This window comes from Cyanistes caeruleus, chromosome 9 (genome assembly GCF_971803275.1).
Source record: "Cyanistes caeruleus chromosome 9, bCyaCae1.hap1.1, whole genome shotgun sequence".
In the NCBI taxonomy this organism is placed as follows: Eukaryota; Metazoa; Chordata; class Aves; order Passeriformes; family Paridae; genus Cyanistes; species Cyanistes caeruleus.
The window spans coordinates 5,663,154-5,682,675 of record NC_141709.1 but is presented as its reverse complement, the minus strand read 5'-3'; the positions used below and the strand labels follow the sequence as shown (position 1 = coordinate 5,682,675).

General features: G+C 43.5%; 1 protein-coding gene and 1 long non-coding RNA gene across 3 annotated transcripts in view; one reads left to right on the top strand and one right to left on the bottom strand.

Annotated features, from left to right (window-relative positions):
- Positions 1–19,522, bottom strand: part of LAMC1 (laminin subunit gamma 1) — a 76,248-nt gene that overhangs the window by 21,476 nt on the left and 35,250 nt on the right. The window contains exons 1-3 of one of the 2 annotated variants that reach the window (XM_023931648.2): positions 4,590–5,321; positions 2,751–3,055; positions 955–1,085 (exon numbers count right to left, since the gene is read on the bottom strand). In XM_023931648.2, the coding sequence (XP_023787416.1) occupies positions 955–1,085; positions 2,751–3,055; positions 4,590–4,614 (461 nt within the window). In that variant the 5' untranslated portion in view covers positions 4,615–5,321. Of the gene's footprint in view, positions 1–954; positions 1,086–2,750; positions 3,056–4,589; positions 5,322–19,522 lie in introns of those variants that run through there. The other variant, XM_023931649.2, reaches the window with a different exon arrangement.
- LOC111932554 (uncharacterized) lies at positions 4,440–17,317 on the top strand. Its single transcript, XR_002866211.2, has 3 exons — positions 4,440–5,467; positions 10,137–14,352; positions 14,932–17,317. It is a non-coding gene; the product is annotated as an uncharacterized LOC111932554 (long non-coding RNA).

Genomic DNA, 19,522 nt, shown 5'->3' with positions numbered 1-19,522 from the left:
TGTCCCTGCCCACAATGGGGCTTGAAAGATCTCTGAAGGTCCCTTCCAAACCAAACTATTCTATGAAACAAAGAGGTGCAGCCTGCTCTAGGTAGGCATTTAGAAAGGGAAGAAAGCTGCTTTGCAGTCTTCAGACTGATCTGAGTAGGAGAAGCAAAGATTTAGCTGGCTTTATGTTAGCAAATTTTCTGCAACTTCTCTCTTGTGAGAGCCCAGAACACGCTATGTTCACCGAGTATGGGCTATTGTGGTATCAGTAGGAAATTAAATCGCACAAAGGTGACTAATACAGAAGCCCAGGGACCTCCAGACTGGTGGTGCAGCCGATACAAATCTCCATTTGGCCAAATCCCAGTCTCAGGACCGTCATATGCAAACAGTCCAAAACCCTGCAGTGGTCTCATCTCTGTTTATTAAAATATTTTATCATCAACTACTTAAGGTTTAAACATTCTACAATAGACTTTGGCAAAAGGAATGGACAACCACAACCATATCTGTGTTTCAGACCTCCAAAGGAGATAGAATCTTCAATATATGTGAAGTAGAGACACTGAGATTTTCTACTTACTGTTATTCTAGAGTACAGCTACAGGCAGAGAAGAATTTAATAACACATTAAAAACCACAGAAACCACAGAGCAGAAAAAAATTTCTTATTTTGTTTTTCATTTTAGTTCCTTTTTTTACCATTTATCCTCTCAAATCACTTAATATTTCATCTAATCAAGGAAAAAAAAAATTGATCTCTGCCAACTCTGAAGTTATAGCCACAAAAGCTTATACACAATATTTGCAAATTATGTAAAATTCATTCTAAAGTATTCTTGATTTAGGACAGTCAGTAAAGACCAGAGCCTATTGGTATCATGTGAATACAGTCAGTATCTTTAAAGCAGTCCAGTAAAACTAACCAAAAACTTTAGTAAGCACAGAGTTTTATTGTCTACTCACCTACCACCCACAGCAAAATCAGAAATTGCATAGTAGTAAGACTTCAGAACTTTTGGGTCATTGAAAACTTCATCTCCAAATGTGTTCAGACGATTGAGGGTCACTCTAATATCTGTAGCTGTCACCCATTCCTAGAGCAGACAGAAATCCCATCAGATGAACACCCTCTCTCTTGAGAGTACCAGTCATTAGCAGTTCTATTAACAAAGTCATTCATCAGCAGCTGGTTCTTTCCTAATTGTTTTCCCCTCTGCACCTACATGCTCCCACCCCAGAAGTCTGATGCCACATCCTCTTGGTTCAAATGGGTTTTCCTGACCCTTTCTCATCTCTGGAGACCCTTTCCAAAGCCTCTTCACATCCTGATGGCTTTCAACCAGGAAGCACTGAGTAACCTCTCCAGCAAATCGTGCAGGGCAGGCAATTATGTCAGCTTGGTAACTACGTGTCTGGCTGTAGTTTTCCTACAAAGCTGTGCAGCACCAATGGGAGAAGCTTTAGGGTACATTTGTCTGCAGACATATTGCAACAGACTAAAAGATACAGACAGACAAATGACTGAGGCTGGGGAAGCTGAGGAAGACTTCAGACAGATGTGACTTACAACACAAGAATTTTTCATAGTATTTGCCTAGCATCTGTAACACACTGTCCTGCCCTTGTGCAGCAGCACACGGCCTGTTGCCAAATTTCATATCATCTTCTGCCAGCCACTGACACTAGCACTGCTTTGGTTTTATTATACCCTTTACAAAGCCGTTTTCCTTCAAACACCATAAAAAAGAACACAAAGAAACATCCTGTATGTACAACTGTGCAGCACCTGTGTCACTGCTCAGCCAGCAACATAGTGTTTACTGAATTGCAAACACTGACATGAACACATGGAAATACCAGTCACAACATACACATTTAATTCAGTTCTGAAATGCAACACCAGGGGTTGACACATATTTTAGGAAACTGGCCGTCAGATCTCTATTCCTTACATAGGGAGTTCATCAGTAAATTATACACATTGCTAACATGAAATCTCCTTGTTCACCTTAACAACAAGACATGGTTTTCTGCAAGGGTTGGCTACACCAATGAGGTGGCCAAACTGGTTCTTTCCCACTTTAGAAGTTCTTCATCCTTTCCCATTAATCTTATTTTTTCATTTCCCCAGTGAGGCAAATCCCACAGCTTTAGCTCCTTGCTGCAATATAAACTGGAGGAGTCATCAAGCAGAACACAAAAACTAGCAAACCCCCCTGCCAAGCCACTTGCAAGAGAAAAATACCAAAGATAAAATCAAACTTCTCTGCTTCAATACACACGTAAGAGAACAGAGTAGGGATTCCTGTAATGCTTTATGTATTTAGAAGAATCTTACATTTCTTACTTTTTTCTGCTTGAAATATACATGCAGATGCCTCGAATATTAACTGGACCAAGATTTTACCTTCCTTTGTCCTTGTATCTGAAACAACAGCAGAATGTCCACAGCTGCTTTCTAAGCTGGAAGAAATTTACATTCATACTCTGAAGGCTTCCGTGATGCCTACTGACAAATCACCCTTAATCACCGGGTTTGCTTTTTTGTACCATAAACTTACTATCAATAGACTCAAGAGTTCAACTCTTCCTTCAAAACCATCTCTGTGGATAGTCCATCCCAACTTAGCTATGCAAAGGCCTTTCACTATGAGTAAGGGCTATAGTACAGCCCAGTCAGCACAAAGCCACCATCCACAGTGACTCAACAGGAAGACTCAACTCAGACCACCTGACCAACCATAGTTCTGTTCACACACCTGCAGCACCGGGCTGTTGTCAAAGTTGTAGGCACTGGGACGCCCCTCCAGTGTCGAGAAGGCCACATTGCCTCCAGTAAGAGGGGAGATGTCACTGAACTCATCAGTGCAGAGTGCCTGCTGCTCGTCCTCCCCAGTGCGGATAAAGCCACGGTTGATTTTGTGGTAGGTGCTCTCACAGGATCCACTGTAGTACTGGTAGGGCACCCAAGGGCCATCCTCCTGCGTGCGCTTGTAGATGGCAAAACTCTCGGGCCGGCTGGTGTGGAACTTCAGACGCACATATGTGATGTCAAACGCTTTTCCTGTGGGAAAGAGACACATGTGAGAAAGACTCAAAATTGAGAAAGAAGGGAAAGAGCTGCACTGCATTTCTCTCTCTGGAGAAACATCTCCCAGCATTATCCCTAAGGATGAGCATGTCCAACAACACCAGAAGTACCTCTTCCAGTCCAGTACTTTATCTCCAAGCAAAGACAAGGTGAAGGAACTGAAAGCAGAACTTGAGAGCAGGCTGAATAGCTAAATAAAGAGACCTACAAGCTTCTGTGCAACCAAATATATTTCAGAAGCTGCAATTCTCTTCTGCATACATCCCTAACAGATGACCGACTACATCAGACACATGAGCAGCTTGTGTGTATTTAAGACCAAGCCCAAGCTGACATTTTATGATATTTCTCCTAAGTATATGCATGGGAGAAACAGTATTAACCAGAGAGGAACAAGTCACACTGTAGAGCCTGGTTTGTACCTCTGCTTCCTTCCTAAATAGAAAATACCTCAATCTCTTTTTACAGCTCACAAAGTTTTTCCTCCAGCTCTAAACTTTCCAACTACAGCCCTCTTCTACTCATTCCCTGGGAGAAACAAAATGAGTTTGTGAATGAGAAACAAAATGAGGTTTAAGTTTTCCATATCATGTGACTAAAGTCACCAAGGCATTTTTCAGATCAGAGTGCAATAATTTACAAGCTACCCATGTTCTCCATCTCCTAGAAGGACAAAAGAAAATCTACCTCCTTGCCCTCTGTTCTCCTCCTAACCTGTCTATGACAGGCAGCACATCATCCTCCCTCATGAGTCCTCTCCAGTGACTTGAGCATCTACCCCCATGCATATAAACCAACAGCCCAGGGGAGTCATGTCCCTGGGAGAACCCATTAGGAGAAAAGAATACCACTCTTCAGCCACCTTCATCTGCTATTCATGCTGGCCAAGGGTTCCCAGGAGGAGGCATACAGCTGTGTACCAGCTGTTCTTGCTCCACTTCAACAAGCCAACTGTGTATGATCAGGACACCCTGGAGCACGTTGAGCTTGTTAAAAAACGTTGAGCTCCTTTTGAATAAAACCTTGGGTGTTTAGTCCCTGCCAAGCTCTTTCATGCTCCCACCACTTTCAAGAAAAACAGTGCTCTAAGCAGAATTTGCAGCCATCACTGGTTCTTTTTTTGATAAAAAAAAGCTACTGGAGGAGTTTCAGCTGATTGAGAAACAGGTTTTTTCAACCTGTAGAAGTCACATGGATTTAACCTCAACTTGTAAAATGAATGAACTGTACCATGTTAAACTTTAACATGAGGCTTGTCATTTACTGAAGGGTTCACCTCCTATGAGCAGAGACAGCACCACGCACCAAGAAAAGAATGTCCTCAAAGGATACCTGCACAACCTGACAGCCATGAATTAGGTCATGAACCATGGTTCTGCCCTGCAGGCCTCCCAGTGATTAGGCTGGGGGCCAACCTGCATTAAGCACATCACACCCAAAGCCTCTCTTGCACGAGGGGGAAACCAAAGTAGGAGAAGCACAGCAAGGGGTCCAGAAACCAACATACCTGAAAAAATCAAAATATACAGCATCTGAAAAATTATGCCCCCCAACGTGTTCGTTTGGCACAGCCTGTTTTTTGGTAGCAGGGGGGCCCACAGGGCTTCTGTGAGAAGCTGCTAGAAGTTTCCACCGTGTCCAACAGAGAGCCAATCTTTGACAGCTCTGGAGATAGACATGCTGCTGCCCAGTTAGAGAGGTTGGTAACACCTCTGTGATGACATATTTAAGAAGAAAATCAAAACAGGAAGTGCACAGTTTTTTTTTCCCAGGGCTGGCGAAGCGTGGTTGCTGGGGCCCATCCCCAGTAGGGTGCGCGGCAATGCACGGCGGCCACCTCCATCTCAGCACGGCCCACAGCGAGCCTTGCCTGCCTGGCCACCCCTAGCCAGCTGCACCGCAGGCAGAAGGGCAGGGGCGGTGGCTTCCCTTTCCCGGTGTCCCGCATGAAGAGAGGCATTAAATAGCGCCAGCACTGCAGCAGCTGCCACTGCCCATGTGGTGGCGGCAGGGCTGCTTGGCCAGCAGTGGAAGCGTGACAAGCAATTTCCCCAGCACGGAACCTAGACGAGATCAACTTCGCGGCACTGTGGGATCTTGCAAGAATCTTCGAATCAGTGGAACTTGTTGACAACGGTACCCAGAAGCAGCAGTTTTTCTTCTGGTCGGAGAAGGGGGGAAATGAGGACATGTGAGGGAAAAAAACATGGCGACACCAAGGTCAATGGAAAAGAAAGACAGGGAGGAGCTGCTTCAAGTGTTGGAGCGGAGATTCCTCTGGAAGCCACAGTGAGGACTACGGTGAAATAAACTGTCCTCTTGTAAAGCATAAAGTCCACAGGGAATGCAGAAATACACTCGCAGCCTGTGGGTAAAGTGGAGCAGGTAGGTATTAGAGAAAGCTGTAGTCTAGTGGGAGACCTGACTAGAGAAAGAGGGACCCTTCTTCCAGAGATAGAGAGAAAAAGCCCTTGCTTCCAAACTAGAGCAGTTTGTCCTTAAAAGACTGAACCCTGTGGACAAATGACCCATGCCACAATAGTTTTGGGAAGACTCTTTGTCCATGGGAGGGATCCCACTGCATAACAGAAAAAAGAGTCCCTGAGCGAACAGAAAAAGATCTTGAATGATGAACTGACTAAAACCCCCATGCCCTGTCTTCCTGCGCTGTCAGTGGGAAAGAGGGAGGGGCTGGGGGAAAACAGGTGTTTTAAAGGCTTATTTTATTTCTCATTATCCTCCTCTGACTCTGTTAATAATAAATTTACTTTTTAACTTTAAAATTGAACCTGTATTTCCCATAAAGTGTTGTCTTATGGTCCTTAATTCATGAGCTCTTTTTGTTAATTTTTTTTTCCCCCTCTCCTCTGCTCAACTGTAACAAAAGAAAGTAAGCAAACAACTTTAATGGACACCTGGTGTTTGGCCAGTGTCACATTACAACAACCAAGAAGAGAAAAATACCAATTTGGTGTTTAAACTACCCACCAAATAGTATTGTCTGTGCATGACACCTAGGACAGCTGGGACATTATACAGATACAAGCCCTCTGATACTTCCTACAAAATACCGTTTCCTATTTATATCATGTGTGCAGTTATGGATGACCTAAGCACATGACTGGAAGCCAGACATTCACAATCATGGCTTTTGCTGGGTACCAGCTCACTGTTGGTTAGAGGTTGATTATTTAATGAGATTTTCTTACACACAGAAAACAAGTGAGAAGCAAGCACCACCATTAATGCCAAACTGCTTTTTTCCAGAGGATCAACACTCAGCACTAATTTAGCTTAGGCATTCCCTCCCCTTCCTGCTCAGTACAAGAGATGAATCCTGTTTCCATGTATTTGGAGTGTTTTTCTCATGAATAGTAATGAAGGTAAGAAGTAGGCATCCTGCGTACAAATCGGATCCTCCCAGCTTTCCTGGCTCTCTTACTACATGGGCTCTTCTCAAAGAGAGCTCCTTACTTGAGAGCAAAGTATGCTTGAGGTAGGAACAACATGCACACACAGGAACTCAAGACAAACATCTTTTTCAGGTCCATGTTAAACAAACCCAGAATACACATCACATCTTTTCCAGGTAAAAGGCAAGGGGCCAAGAAGCAAGTATTTCCTCCTTCTTCTACGAGAATACCCCAGTGTGTTGACCTGCAATTTGACAGCCTATCCCAGAACTTCACTGGCAACTTGAATGGAGGGCAACTAAAAAACACAACTACTATCATAGTTTTATCAGTAGTACAAGTGTCATCAGCTTAATGAGAAAGTTCTCTTTGAGCTTATATGGTAAGATAAAGCAAAATCTAACACTGAAATCCCTGGTGGGATTTCTGTGGGCGCCTTCAATGACAAGTGAGAACAGGAAAACATCAGGCAAGAGCAGCCATTTCCTAAGTCAAGAGGGGATAAAAAATTAGCCAGAGACAACAATGAAGGTCACTTCATTAAAAACTATATCAGCTGAATTGTCAGGAATACCCTGCTCTTTTGAATTGGGGTGGTTATTTTTCTTCCACTAGTACTGCATTCCTCTGGTGTGAAGCAAAATCTCTGTGTTCAGGCTTCATCAAGATGGGGAAGAAATGCTTCAAAAGCAAAAAAAATCCTGGGAATGATGAGGGGGCTGAGCATGTTCTTTCATTCACACACACAGCTTTCAGCTCTAGATGAAAGGCCAGGTCACAGGCTGCTTGTCCCAGAAAATAACTACTTTTTTTTGCTCTCCACTATAACTGAATTATGATCCGTTTCCTGACAAAGTCTCCCACAACTCCTTGTAAAAGTCCCAGCTCAGCTAAAGGCACAGCACATGATAACTGCACTCTGAGCAGCACGAAAACATTTTCCCTGGGAACCCCTTCTGCTAAATGGCAAGGACCCTTCCTTTTTCATCTCCAGTTTTACATGGCAGGCCAAACCCCTCCCAACTGAGCAACCCACGTGAAAAAGACATTTATGGCAGCTGGTAGCATAACTCTTTGAGCAGTGCAGTTAATGGCATTAAAAAGGAATGCAGTTAATGCACAGAGAGAGGCTATGCAGTGCCTTGCCAGTAAATACTGTTGGAACAATTGAGTTTTCCCGAGACCAGCTGACACAGTGTGGAAATGTGTTTCCCCGCTGTTCACACTGAACGTAAATGCTGAGCTTAACAGCCTGGCAAGTTCACTGAGGTTGCAGAGCCTTTTTCTAGCAAAGATACGCAGCCCAGGTTGCTTTCAAGTCTTGCTGGGCTGAATAAACATACACAGCTATTTCGTTAAGAAATGGTGACAGCAACAATCACATGAAAGGCAATTTTAAACATTACATTTTGAAGACAAAAAGACATTGTTCTCCTGTTCCTAGAAGCCAGTACTGACTTGGAGCTCAGTTTGGCTTAGAACTGCCTGATAGTGTCAAGTGTCAGGTAGTATTTCCCTGTGTGTATTGAGAAATGGCAGATCTATTTTGCAGGAGGAACTCCAGGTGCTGGAATGAGTGACCATAAGCTTAGCACTTCATGAATGCAACCTGACGTGTTTAAAGCATTTAGAGCTCAAAATCATGAGCCACGCATCTTAAAACTGCATCTTTTCTGAGGCATGGAGCTGTTCACCAGCAACTGACAAGGTGACACGATAAGCAGCACCCTCTGACAATTCAAGATGATGCAGAAAACCTTTAATCCCTTCCTCTACTGTAAGCAAGCATACATACAAACCTTCAAGACAATACTGCAATTACAGATTGAAAGGAGCAAGCAAGTCCTGGGAGGACTGGAGAGAACAGCAGAAGAGAAAGGCAGGAGCAGAGAGAGGCAGCAGAAGTGGCATTGAAAATGTTCAACATTGTTTGATTCAGGGGATACTGCCCCAAACAACCTGCTCCCATTGTTGGGTTTGGCCAGTTGTCATCAGCAATTACAGCTCTCCTTCAGCTGGGAGATAGCCAAATTCAGTATCCCAAGGTCCACCAGGAAATGTGCCATGCTAAAACCCATATAAAGCAAATGCCATTTAGATCTTCAGGAACTCCTCCCTTTTCCCTGAAGTTAGGAATTCAATTAGTTCTACACACAAAAGACCTTCTTGTATTCAGGCCCCTGAGAATGGATGGATCATTTATATCAGGAAAACTGTCCCACCAGCTGGCATGATGACTACAAGTGTTGACTTGTGAGCAGATGCCTGGGTGAGATAAACCCAGAGGACACTCGGCCTCCTTAATTCTCAATCCATTCAAACCCCATGCACATAGGATTGGCACATGGGAATAATCAGTGCTACCTCTCCTGCATACAGCCACTGAGTTTTGCTGAGGGAAAAAATAATCCATCTGAGAAGACTGCATTGGGCAAAGAACCAAAACCTCTGCAGATTGTTTTCCTCAAAATCCACTGGGCAGTAATGAAATGGTTAAACTTTACTGTTTCTCTTTTGGTATTTTGTAGTGACAGGACAGAGAGGAATCAAATACAATTGGAATTTAATGTCGCTTTTTTCTTCTGACCTGCTTCTCCATCATTCCCAGGAAGATATTCCAGCTTTTCCCAGTTACTAGACCGAAATGTGCTCCATGCCGTTCACCCTTATTCCTGCCTCAACTCTGTCCTTCTTGAACCATCAGCTCTCCCAGCACCCAGCACAATGCTGGACCAGCTGTGAGCAAAACAGACTGGCTCCAATACTTCCACACAGATCCCAGAACCTCACACAAGCAGTATGCTCCTTGCAGAGGACAGAAACCTGGATGTCAGAAGACAGAGGCCAGCAAATTCACAAGGTCTTCAAGACCAATCGCTGCCTCTTGAGCAAACCGACCACATGCAAGTTCTCACCTACAGCAGTATTTTGTTCAGCCTCTCATGCTAGAAGCCCTCCTGGCTTACAGGGGCAGCAAATGAGAGGACAATATTTAAGGAGATTGAGTTTTCCCATCTAATAGAATGGGATAGGACTTTTCAGCATGCAGATGGGCAACAAGAGCAGGACAGAGTTTATAAGGAGGGGAGGAGAGTGAGAAAAAACCCCATGAGAGGAATGACAGATTTGTCTTTACAAACAAGCTGTGGGTCTGCTGATAAGATGAAACTATCACTGAGAGATAACAGAAACAATGGGATGGATTCCACTGAAGGATGAAAAAAACTGAGGAAACACCATAAATTCCATAAGAGTTAAGAATTAAGAGGGCGGTTATGCACTGGGGTGGGTATCTCCGGTATTAGGCATTCTGGGAAGTCTGTACCTCTCAAGTACCTCAGCCTATGGGGAAAGAGAGAAGGGACATGCGGCCAGGAAATTAGGATAAAAAGGAGGCTGCACCCTCCAAAAATTTGAGAGACCCCAGGGGAATGCCCCATGGCCTTTCCCTTTATTTGAATGAAGTAAAAGGACTCCTCTGTCTCCTTTTTGGACATAAATCTCTGGTGTTTGTAGATTAATTTTCCTTACAATTTGGGGGCTCTTGTCTGGGATATTTCCACTGTCCGGGCTGGTGGGCAGTGAGCAGAGTTGAAGGCGTGCCTCACCCGGTTTTGGTGATCAGCTCCTCTTGGTGGCAGGCGATCAACTGGGTTCCCAAGACTGTCCAGGAGACAGACAAGTGGTGGACCAGGGGGATCTGTGAAGAATCCACAGGGAAGGACCACTGAAAATCTCACCAGTGAGTAAAATGAGATCTTCAGGGAGCAAACCTGGGAGGGCACCCATGGAGGGTAGCACAGGTAAAATAAGGCATCTATGGAGGGTTGCAAGGGTACAGTTGAGAAGGGGCCCCAGCAGAAGGGATGACAATCCCAAAATATTTCCAAAGAATCCCTTGGAAGAATGTGGAGTTGGTTTACACATTCTCACAGAGGTAATTAAGGATATAGACACCCAAAGGGGGCAATAAGGGAAAATCAAGAAGGGGTCTTGACACTCCATTCCCAAAGGGGGCAGTAAGGTAAGTTGAGAAGGGGTCTCGAGAATCCACGCCCGGGGGGACAATAAGGGGAGTCAAGAAGAAGTCTTGACAACAGGAGATTGTGTTGCAACATGTTGGAACAGAATTGGTTAAAGGGGAGGGTGGAGAGCTATGGTTGAGGCAAGGAGTGGCAGGACCAGGCGCCGAAGTGTGGGACCTGGAGCACAGGCTGGGGGCCTGTGGGGTTGCTGGGACTCAGTGCTAGGCAGTGCCTGACCCTGCCAGCCCCGGGCAGGGGCGGCTGTGGCCACTGGCCCCATGAGGCTGCGGGACGCCCTGGCCACCTGTGGTGCTGCCAGCTATGCCTGCTGGAGCACTGAAGCGGGGAGGAGCTGTTTGGACAATGTGGCAGGACAGGGACTGGCTCTGGTATTCGGTGCGTGATAAATAGAGTGAGCACATGGAGGAAAGGCGATGGCAGAATTTTTCCCGCCCAAGAGGGAAAAACTGCAGGGCCCAAAGGGTCCTCCAGGACAGAGAGGATGGGGTTGGCCACAAGGAAGTGGCAGAGGTGTTCTGTCCTCAGCAGGGAAGACCCAACCCAAACAGTGGTTGGGAAAAATCTGTGGTGCTGTCTGCAGGGCAGAGAGACGCTGAAAACGGCAATGTCTGCAAAAAGAGCTGGACTCTCAAGAAAGTCCAGAAGATAATGGAAATGGATTGTTAAGGGTGTCAAAGGCTCTCATTGTACCAGGAACCCACCAACCTGGAGGCCTTTGTTAACTTTTAAAGTGGGTCTGGATCGAGAGGAGGTGTATGTCCTAGTGAAAACAAGGACCTCTCGATCCACCTTAATTTTTATCCCTGAGGGGGAAAAACTGTCTAAAGAATTTTTTTGATTGTTCAAGGGAGTTGTGAAGATTATGGTTTCTTCTGTGGGCTCAGAAGATTGTATGCATATTTCTCTGAAAGGACTGTAGAAATTGTAGTAAACTAATTTGGGGATTTAATTCATTTGTTTACATGAAGTTTTGTGCAGAGCTGAAAGGCTCCAATTTGGAGGGGACTACACCCCTCTGCTTTTTGTATGCTTTGTTGCAAAGAGCCAGAATTGGCAACTTTCAGTTATGAAGCCAATTCTACCTTGTGAGGAACCAGTCTTTGGTTTGTTATGGAGAGCTAGAATTGGCAAGTTCTAATCCTAAGGCAAATTCTGCAGCTGCAGCCTTGTAGGGATGTTATTGTCCTATGGAAGCCTAGATATTGGTCATGCAGCTTCCTCTGTGGAGGCTGTAAGGAAACTTTAAGGGAAAGTATTTTATTATCTTTCCTTAATAAAGGTTATAAATGTTAAAGGTTATAAAATGTTATAAATATTAAGGTTTCCTTAATAAAGGTTAATTTGTTAGTCACTTCCCTATGCCTAAGATGGACTTGGTGCAAAAAATTGGGATAGGGAGCAATTGGTTACTAAAAATAAAAAAATGTGATGTGATTAGCTTTAGGCAGTGGCATTGCTTGCTGCTGAACTAGATCATGTTTATACAGAGTCACCTGTTATGTTTGGGCAAGCTTTGCAGAAAATATTAGGAGAGTTTACTCCACCCTCAAGAGTTAAGTTGTTGCAGTATGTGGATGTTAAACAAAGTCATGCTGAAGGAATTTTAGTGCAAGAGCAGGGGGGAACACAAAGTCTGTTGCCTATCTTTCTAAACTGGGAAACCTGATAGCCAGAGCCCCATTGTCTGTGGAACTGTGAAGTCACAGCTGTGATGATGGCTGAAGCCAAAAAGCTGACAAAGGTGAGAGTATCTGACTGTTAAAGTTTCACATCAGATTAAAGCTTTGTTAACTGAGAGAGCCTCTAAGTGGATGACCAGAGCTCAGTTATTACAGTATGAGTCTTGTTTAATGGAACAGGAGGATTTAGAATTTAAAAGTGGGAAAGGTTTTAACCCAGCCTCCTGTTTGAACGGCCCTGAAGAGGGGAGCCAGGGTGAATTCCATGACTGCATTCAGGTAACAGATCGCCAGACTAAGGTAAGGGAAGATCTACAAGACATTCCATGGCCTGAGGGAGAAAATGTGTTTATTGATGAGTCTTCTCCTAAAGGAAGGGGGAAGGTTACCGCCCACCTGGTCAGCTCAGACAGCGGAGCTGTATGCTCTTGTAAGAGCCTGTGAATTATATGGAGACAAGACAGTAAATGTTTTTACTGATTCTAAATATGAATATGGGGTGATACATGAACTTGGGAAACTATGGGAAGAAAGAGGTTTATTAACCTGCAGAGGAAAGACGTTGGCTCATAAGAACTTAATCTCCCACCTTGGAGGTGGTGAATTTACCAAAAAAGGTAGCAATAATACACATCAAGACGCACCAGGCAGGGTGCTCAGAAGAGGCAACAGGAAACAGACTGGTGAAGAAGCTTGAAAAGCTGCATAATTGTCAGAAATCTCTAAGATACTTCCCTTGCTCCCAGTAACTGCACCCTTGCCAGAGAGGTTATCTTTTCCACCAGAAGAACTCAAGATAGTTAGAAAGAGTGGGGCAGAGGAAAGAGCGGGTAATTGGTTTACAAGGGATGGTCAGCAGTGGATACCAAAAGCTCTACAGCCTTACAGTTGTTAAAACAACTTCATGAAGGAAGTCATTTGGGCTCCCGAAGGATAGCAGAAGCCTTCCTCAAAATGTATGCTGCTGTGGGTCTTTTTACTCTGGCAAAAACAGCTACTGAAAGTTGTTTGATTTGTGCTAAAAGCAATAACAAAGTTACAAAGAAACTTGCCAAGGGAGGAAGGCCTTGGGCTGTAGGTCCCTTCCAGAGATGCCAGGTAGATTTTACTGAAATGCCTCGAGTAGCAAGATTTAAATCTCTTATGGTAATAGTATTTCAGTTAACAGGGTGGCCAGAAGCATTTCCAGCTGTTTCAGCAACTATAAGGTCAGTTATTAAAGAACAAATAATTCCAAGATATGGGATTGTAGAAGCAATAGACTTAGATAGGGGAACTCATTTTAAAGGAAAAATTCTTAAAGGAGAATGACTGCTTTAGGGATACAATGGAACCTCCACACCCTCTGGCACCCCCAAAGCTCAGGCCAGGTTGAAAGGATGAATGGGGAAATAAAAAAACATCTTCTGAAGCTGGTGATAGAAACTAAGATGCTGTGGGTGTGGCTCTTGCCACTAACTTTGGCAAGAATAAGGGCCAGACCCAGGGGGGATATTCAACTATCTCCCTTTGAATTGACGTTTGTAATTCCTTATCCTTGTAATTCTCAGCCTGGGGCGGGGATAGAGATAAGTGATGTATATTTAAAACAATATGTGGCCCGGATACTGTCTCTTCTGAAATCTCTTTGACAGGAAGCTCAGCTGGCACAGACCCTACCTTTGGACTTTGCTGTTCACAACATCCAAGCAGGAGACAGGGTCCCTAGTTAAAGAGTGGAAAGAAGCACTACCAGTGCTTCTAAGCACTAAGTGGTGTGGACCTTTCCAGATGTAGCTGACCACAGGAACAGCCATCAAGACAGCTGAACGTGGGTGGACCCATCACACTTGGGGTCAAGATCTCTGAGGCCCCAGAGATTTGGACATCTCAGCTGGAGGAGAAGGATGGGAAGCTGTGACTGACACTCCGCAGGAGTGGGCTGGAGCAGTAGCCATGCGTCAACACTGGGGGAAGCCCTGAGTGCCTACCCACAGACTGCCTTCTGAAATAGTCTGTATGGGCATCCCTACTCTCAGATCTCCAGACACTGGGGGCCAATCCATGCTGTCATTGCTTTCTTTATGCTAAGCTGTTTCTGTGCCTTCACTTGCCACAGGTGGTGTGGAAGACAATGTGAAAGTGAAAATTAGGTAAGGAAATTAGATTATTATACTATTATAATGCTTCTCTTAATAATCTTACTTTTATATTGTCAGTTAAGTTGGGGCCAAAAGTGGGAAAATAATTTTTTAACCTCAGGAGAAGAAGTAGCAAAAACCTTTAACCTTAACAATTGTTGGGTCTGCGGAGGGCCAGGGGGATCTGAAAGCTGGCCATGGGTGGCCAGCCCAGTGGAGCCTAAATGGTGGGTTAGCACCCTGAGTGAAGTCCATAATGGAACAGGATTTTGGGACAGAGAAAGAAGTCCATGGCAGCTTCATTCTTCTGAAAGAGGCATATATTGTCTAAATAGAACAGGTAGCATGTATGTGGGAAAAAGTGTTTGTGAGTGAACTTTATCTTTGGGTTTAGATTGTTGAACCCCCAACTGCCCTCCTTATGACTGTTCCAGATATTAGGCAGATGGAATCAAACGCATGTTAAGCTCACTAATGGTAGCTGAGCAAGGTGTTCCTTTCATAATTACCGAAAGATTTTGAAGGCTGTAAAACAGTGGGGAAAACTAAATTTTTTGGTTTTGTTTTTTTTTTTTACCTCTTATTTTTCAGCTGCCCCTGAGACAATTCCACAAGTAAGACACATGTTATCTGACATGCAACTGCAAGTGGAAACCTCAGATGGGAGCTTGAAAGTGCAAATACTATGAATCTTACGGCAAAGTAACTATTGTTGGGGAATCACTAAGCCCTGAAAGCAAGCTGTATTTTGATGATGAGAATTGGAAAGGTCCCTTTGCCAATGGGACTTGGGCTTTAAAGGGGAATTACTGGATTTGTGGCCGATACGCTTACTGCAGATCCCCGAACTGGTCAGGGATATGTTATGTGGGGTATATTAGACCATTGTTCTTTCTGCCACCACAAGTTCAGGGAAATCAGGAGTCTATGTATATGATGACCTAATTAGAGAAAAGCAGTCAATTGATGCATCCCTAGCTGGAGGAAGCAAAGATGAATGGCCACCTGAACGAATCATACAACACCATGGATCAGCTACCTGGAACCCAAATGAATTAATATCAGGTGCCAGAGAACCCATTTATAATTTAAATCAGATAATTAGGTTGCAAGCTGTCTTTGAAATAATAATTAACCAGTTACAGCTCTTGACCTTTTTGCTGACCAGTCTACTCAGATGAGAAATGCAATACTTCAACATTGGGTGGTATTAGACTATTTACTAGCAGAAGAAGGAGGAGTGTGTGACAAATTAAAACACTCAAACTGCTGTTTGCAAATAGGTGACAATGGAAAGGTGGTGAAACAAATAACAAAAGGAATAAGAAAGTTAGTTCATGTACTGGTCCAAACATGGAAAGGATGGAAATGGAACATGTTTTCATGGTTACCTGGTGGACTATGAGTTAAACAAATGCTTTTTTTCCTCTTATGTGTTGTAGCAACTCTAATCTTTTCACCATGTATGATCCCTTGCTTAGTACAACTCATTCAACATGTTATCAAAGGGATGCAGGTAGTAGCCAGTACCTACTGATCCAGAGATGGCTACAAAAGGGCAGAAAGTAATGCCACTGCAAATAATTGCAAAGCCAAAAAAGACCAAAGAACAAGAAATTAAGTCAATGATAACTAAAATTTGCAAAGACAATTATTAAAAATTAAAAGGAGAGACTGAGAGGAATGACAGTCTTTACAAACAAGCTGTGGGTCTGCTGATAAGATGAAACTATCACTGAGAGATAACAGAAACAATGGATGGATTCCACTGATTGAGTGAAAGATGAAAGGGACACTGGGGAAGTCAGTCATCAATTCCACAAGAGTTAAGAATTAAGAGGGGCGGGGGGGGATGGTGCTATACATTAGAGGGGAGATCCCAGGTATCAGGCATTCTGGGAAGCCTGTACCTCTCAAGTACCTCAGCCTATGGGGAAAGAGAAAAGGGACATGCGGCCGGGAATTAGGATAAAAAGGAGGCTGTGCCCTCCAAAAATCGAGAGACCCCAGGGGAATGATCCATGGCCTCTCCTTTTATTCGAGTAAAGTAAAAGGACTCCTCTGTCTCCTTTTTTGACATAAACCTCTGGTGTTTGTGGATTAATCTTCCTGACACTGAGACACTCATTCTTTTGCAATAAAGTACTTTCATTAAACAACAACAGCCCAATACCTGCAAGACACATAAGTGTTAAGTTATGTCACTTGCATCACATGAGCATGAAAAAGCCACACTTATGCCCAAAACCAAGAAATTTCTGTAGTTCTACAGCAAATGTCCTTTTCAACTACATCCCAGCTTTTCTGAGAAAATTGTAGAGGAGCAGGAAGATGAGAGGACTGGTATTTCACAAGCAAATGGAATATCTAGCATCTGAAAAAGTATTTCCACTTTCTGAGGAATTCCACCAGGGAAATAACTCCACACAGAAGCACAGACAACAGTTTTCTCATGCCAAGCTGTGGCCTTTATAGGAACACAAACTAGTAATGATAAATCTTAGGTTTCTTGTCCTCACCTAAAGAGCCTCTATATTTCTGTGCATGTATCATGAACAAGAAAGGCCTGAAGGAGTTTAACAGTCTTTCCTTAAACCATGCCCCACTAAACCAAAGATTCTGGCATATGGAGCTCCACCACATACAGGTGCTGAGGTTTTAGAAAAGCCTGACAAAGACACAAACATGATTTTTTTTATTTTATTTTTTTTCTGGGAGCCTGTTCTAAGATGGGGACAGAGGAAGGAAATGTGTTTGGGACACTGGGGGAATGAGCACAGGCTGGAGCATGCTGGAATGAAGGCGAACTCCCACCACGCCATTAGATCATGCATTCTTCCAGCACTCACAAACAAAGGCACCATTGACTCCTGTGCGTGGGCGGCTCCGGACAGCAAAAGGTTGCCCAGTAAATTATTGCATGATAATTCAACATTGATAGGTCATCGAGGCTGCTTGTTTTAGTCATGTTTCCAAAGGGGGGAGGCCTATTTCCCCCTATGCTGGGCTGAAGGCAGCCTTGCAAAAAATGCATTTTTTCATTTGATCACTTTTAAGTCAGTGTAAAAGTCAAAAACCATATCCATTAATTCACTACAGCTTGATGCCTTACTTATACAGCTTTCATGCAAAGATGTTAAGTCCATTTCCCAAAACAGCCAGCTGTGTTTATTCACTGGGGACTGGGAAGATCCCATGTCCAGCACTGAAGTCTAGCTGCACAGGAAGCCTCAAAGTCCTTTTTCATCACAAATGATAAAAGCTCTTTTTAAAAAGGCCCTTTACGCTTGGCAAGCACAGAGATCACATATGATCAAGGATGCCAGGGGCCATTCTGGGGAGGACTCCATATCATTCATGTATCTGGACTGCAAAGCTACCTCCTGCGACCAGTATCAGCACCAAAACAAGCCAGATTGGTGTTACTGTGGGTTGGGATCCTTGCAAAGTTCATGTGCTTATATCTAAGGTCCAGAAGTTCCTCCACAACTTACACACAATACGTATGGGTGAAAACAGGTCACTCCCACAACACAGGAAAGGAACACAGGAAAGTGGGAGTTTTTCTTCACTAAAGGAGTTTTACCCAAGAAGCAAAGGGAAAAAAAAAGATCAGAAAAATTTATGTATGTAGAAAAGACAAAATTTGTCTTTTGCCTTCTATTCTTGACAGAAGAATGCAGAATTATTACCTTGCTTTCATTGCTGACAGTCCAATGACAACACCAACAGCGCATGCAGTAATAGCAACCCGTGAAAACTGACAATTCCCACCCATTCCAAGTCACTGTGGGACCTTAGTGTCCAAGCAAGATGACATTTTCCTAAGAGCTTTTCTCATGTTGGAGAGACAACTACCATCCAATAAAATCTGAAGCAAGTAATCACCACCACCACAGCCCCACAAAGGTCAGAGCTGGTGGCAGCAGCAAGCAGGCCAGAGAAGAAGAACCAAAAACCTTTCCATCGAATTGGACACTTTCCATCCTTGATCCTTGGCAACAGGAAAAACATCTCTCATGGATGTTTCTTGTTTAAGACGACATCTCCACAGGAATCACTAGAAAGCTAGAAGTCTTATGCACTTTCAAGTAATTCTTATAGTCTTCAACTTAAAGATCAAATCCCATTTTGATATCTCCTCAGAAATTTTAATTTGACAGTAGGAGTTTGCTGCATGACTGAGACAGAACTTCAAAGGAGGGGTGCAACAAGTAGCCCAAGAAAGAAGCTTTAGCAAAAAGAAATCAAAGCCCAAGCAAAAAGAAGTCAGATTTCGAGATGAAGTCAGAGTTGAAGTCACTGAAGTCAGCAAAAAGGGGTTGAAGTTGTTTACTGAAGTCATTGAAGTAATTTATTATTTTCAAAGTTCAGTTTATATACTGTTGCAGCCCCAAGCAGTGACAGCCCCAAACAAAAATTTCTCAACAGTTACAGAATCAGCCTATTGTTTGCGTTATTTGGCAGCCTTACAAAACCACATAGTTTCAAAAACCTTGATATCAACATATACTGTACTTTTACCAGCTCTTCCCTTTACATCCGTGGTTTCCTATCCCATGGTTTGTACCCAACTAAGGCCAAGATATTTCGATCCGCAAGCTCTGCTGTGCTCTCTGTTCTGTCTTGCACTTGTTCTCCCATAGAAGGTGCTGGAGACAGTATTCCTGATGTTCAGTTCCAACTGTACCTTTCCAGAGGTGGAGATGTGCAGATGGAAAAATGACAGAGAAGAGAGATTAAAAACTACTTTCAAATTCCAAAAATTTAAATAGCTAAAGAAAACTGAGGTCACAGCTTCTTTAAATATGGTATTTGGCCAATTGGCAAAAACATGATTTCCTGTAAAAAGAAAATAAGTCTATTGGACTGTAGTGCAGTACCTTGAAAGAAATGTAGTATCAGATAATCTGGTGAGAGCTGTAAAACCATTTCTTTAAAGGACAACTAGATTTTACTGACTTCTGAGGGAAAAAAAAAAAAAAAAAAATAATTTTGTGAAGTCTGTTAGTGCAGGAATGTCAGCAGGTTTTCCTGAGGCCTGTTTTCCTTCTGTATGCCCTCCCAGGAGCCTCAGCCTCCAGCAGCTCAATGTCCTCCTCCTGCTCTTTCAACCAGCATACTAAAAGTCAAAGCATATGTGATGCTTCAGTTTCAGAAGTGAAATAAATCCAGATGATCA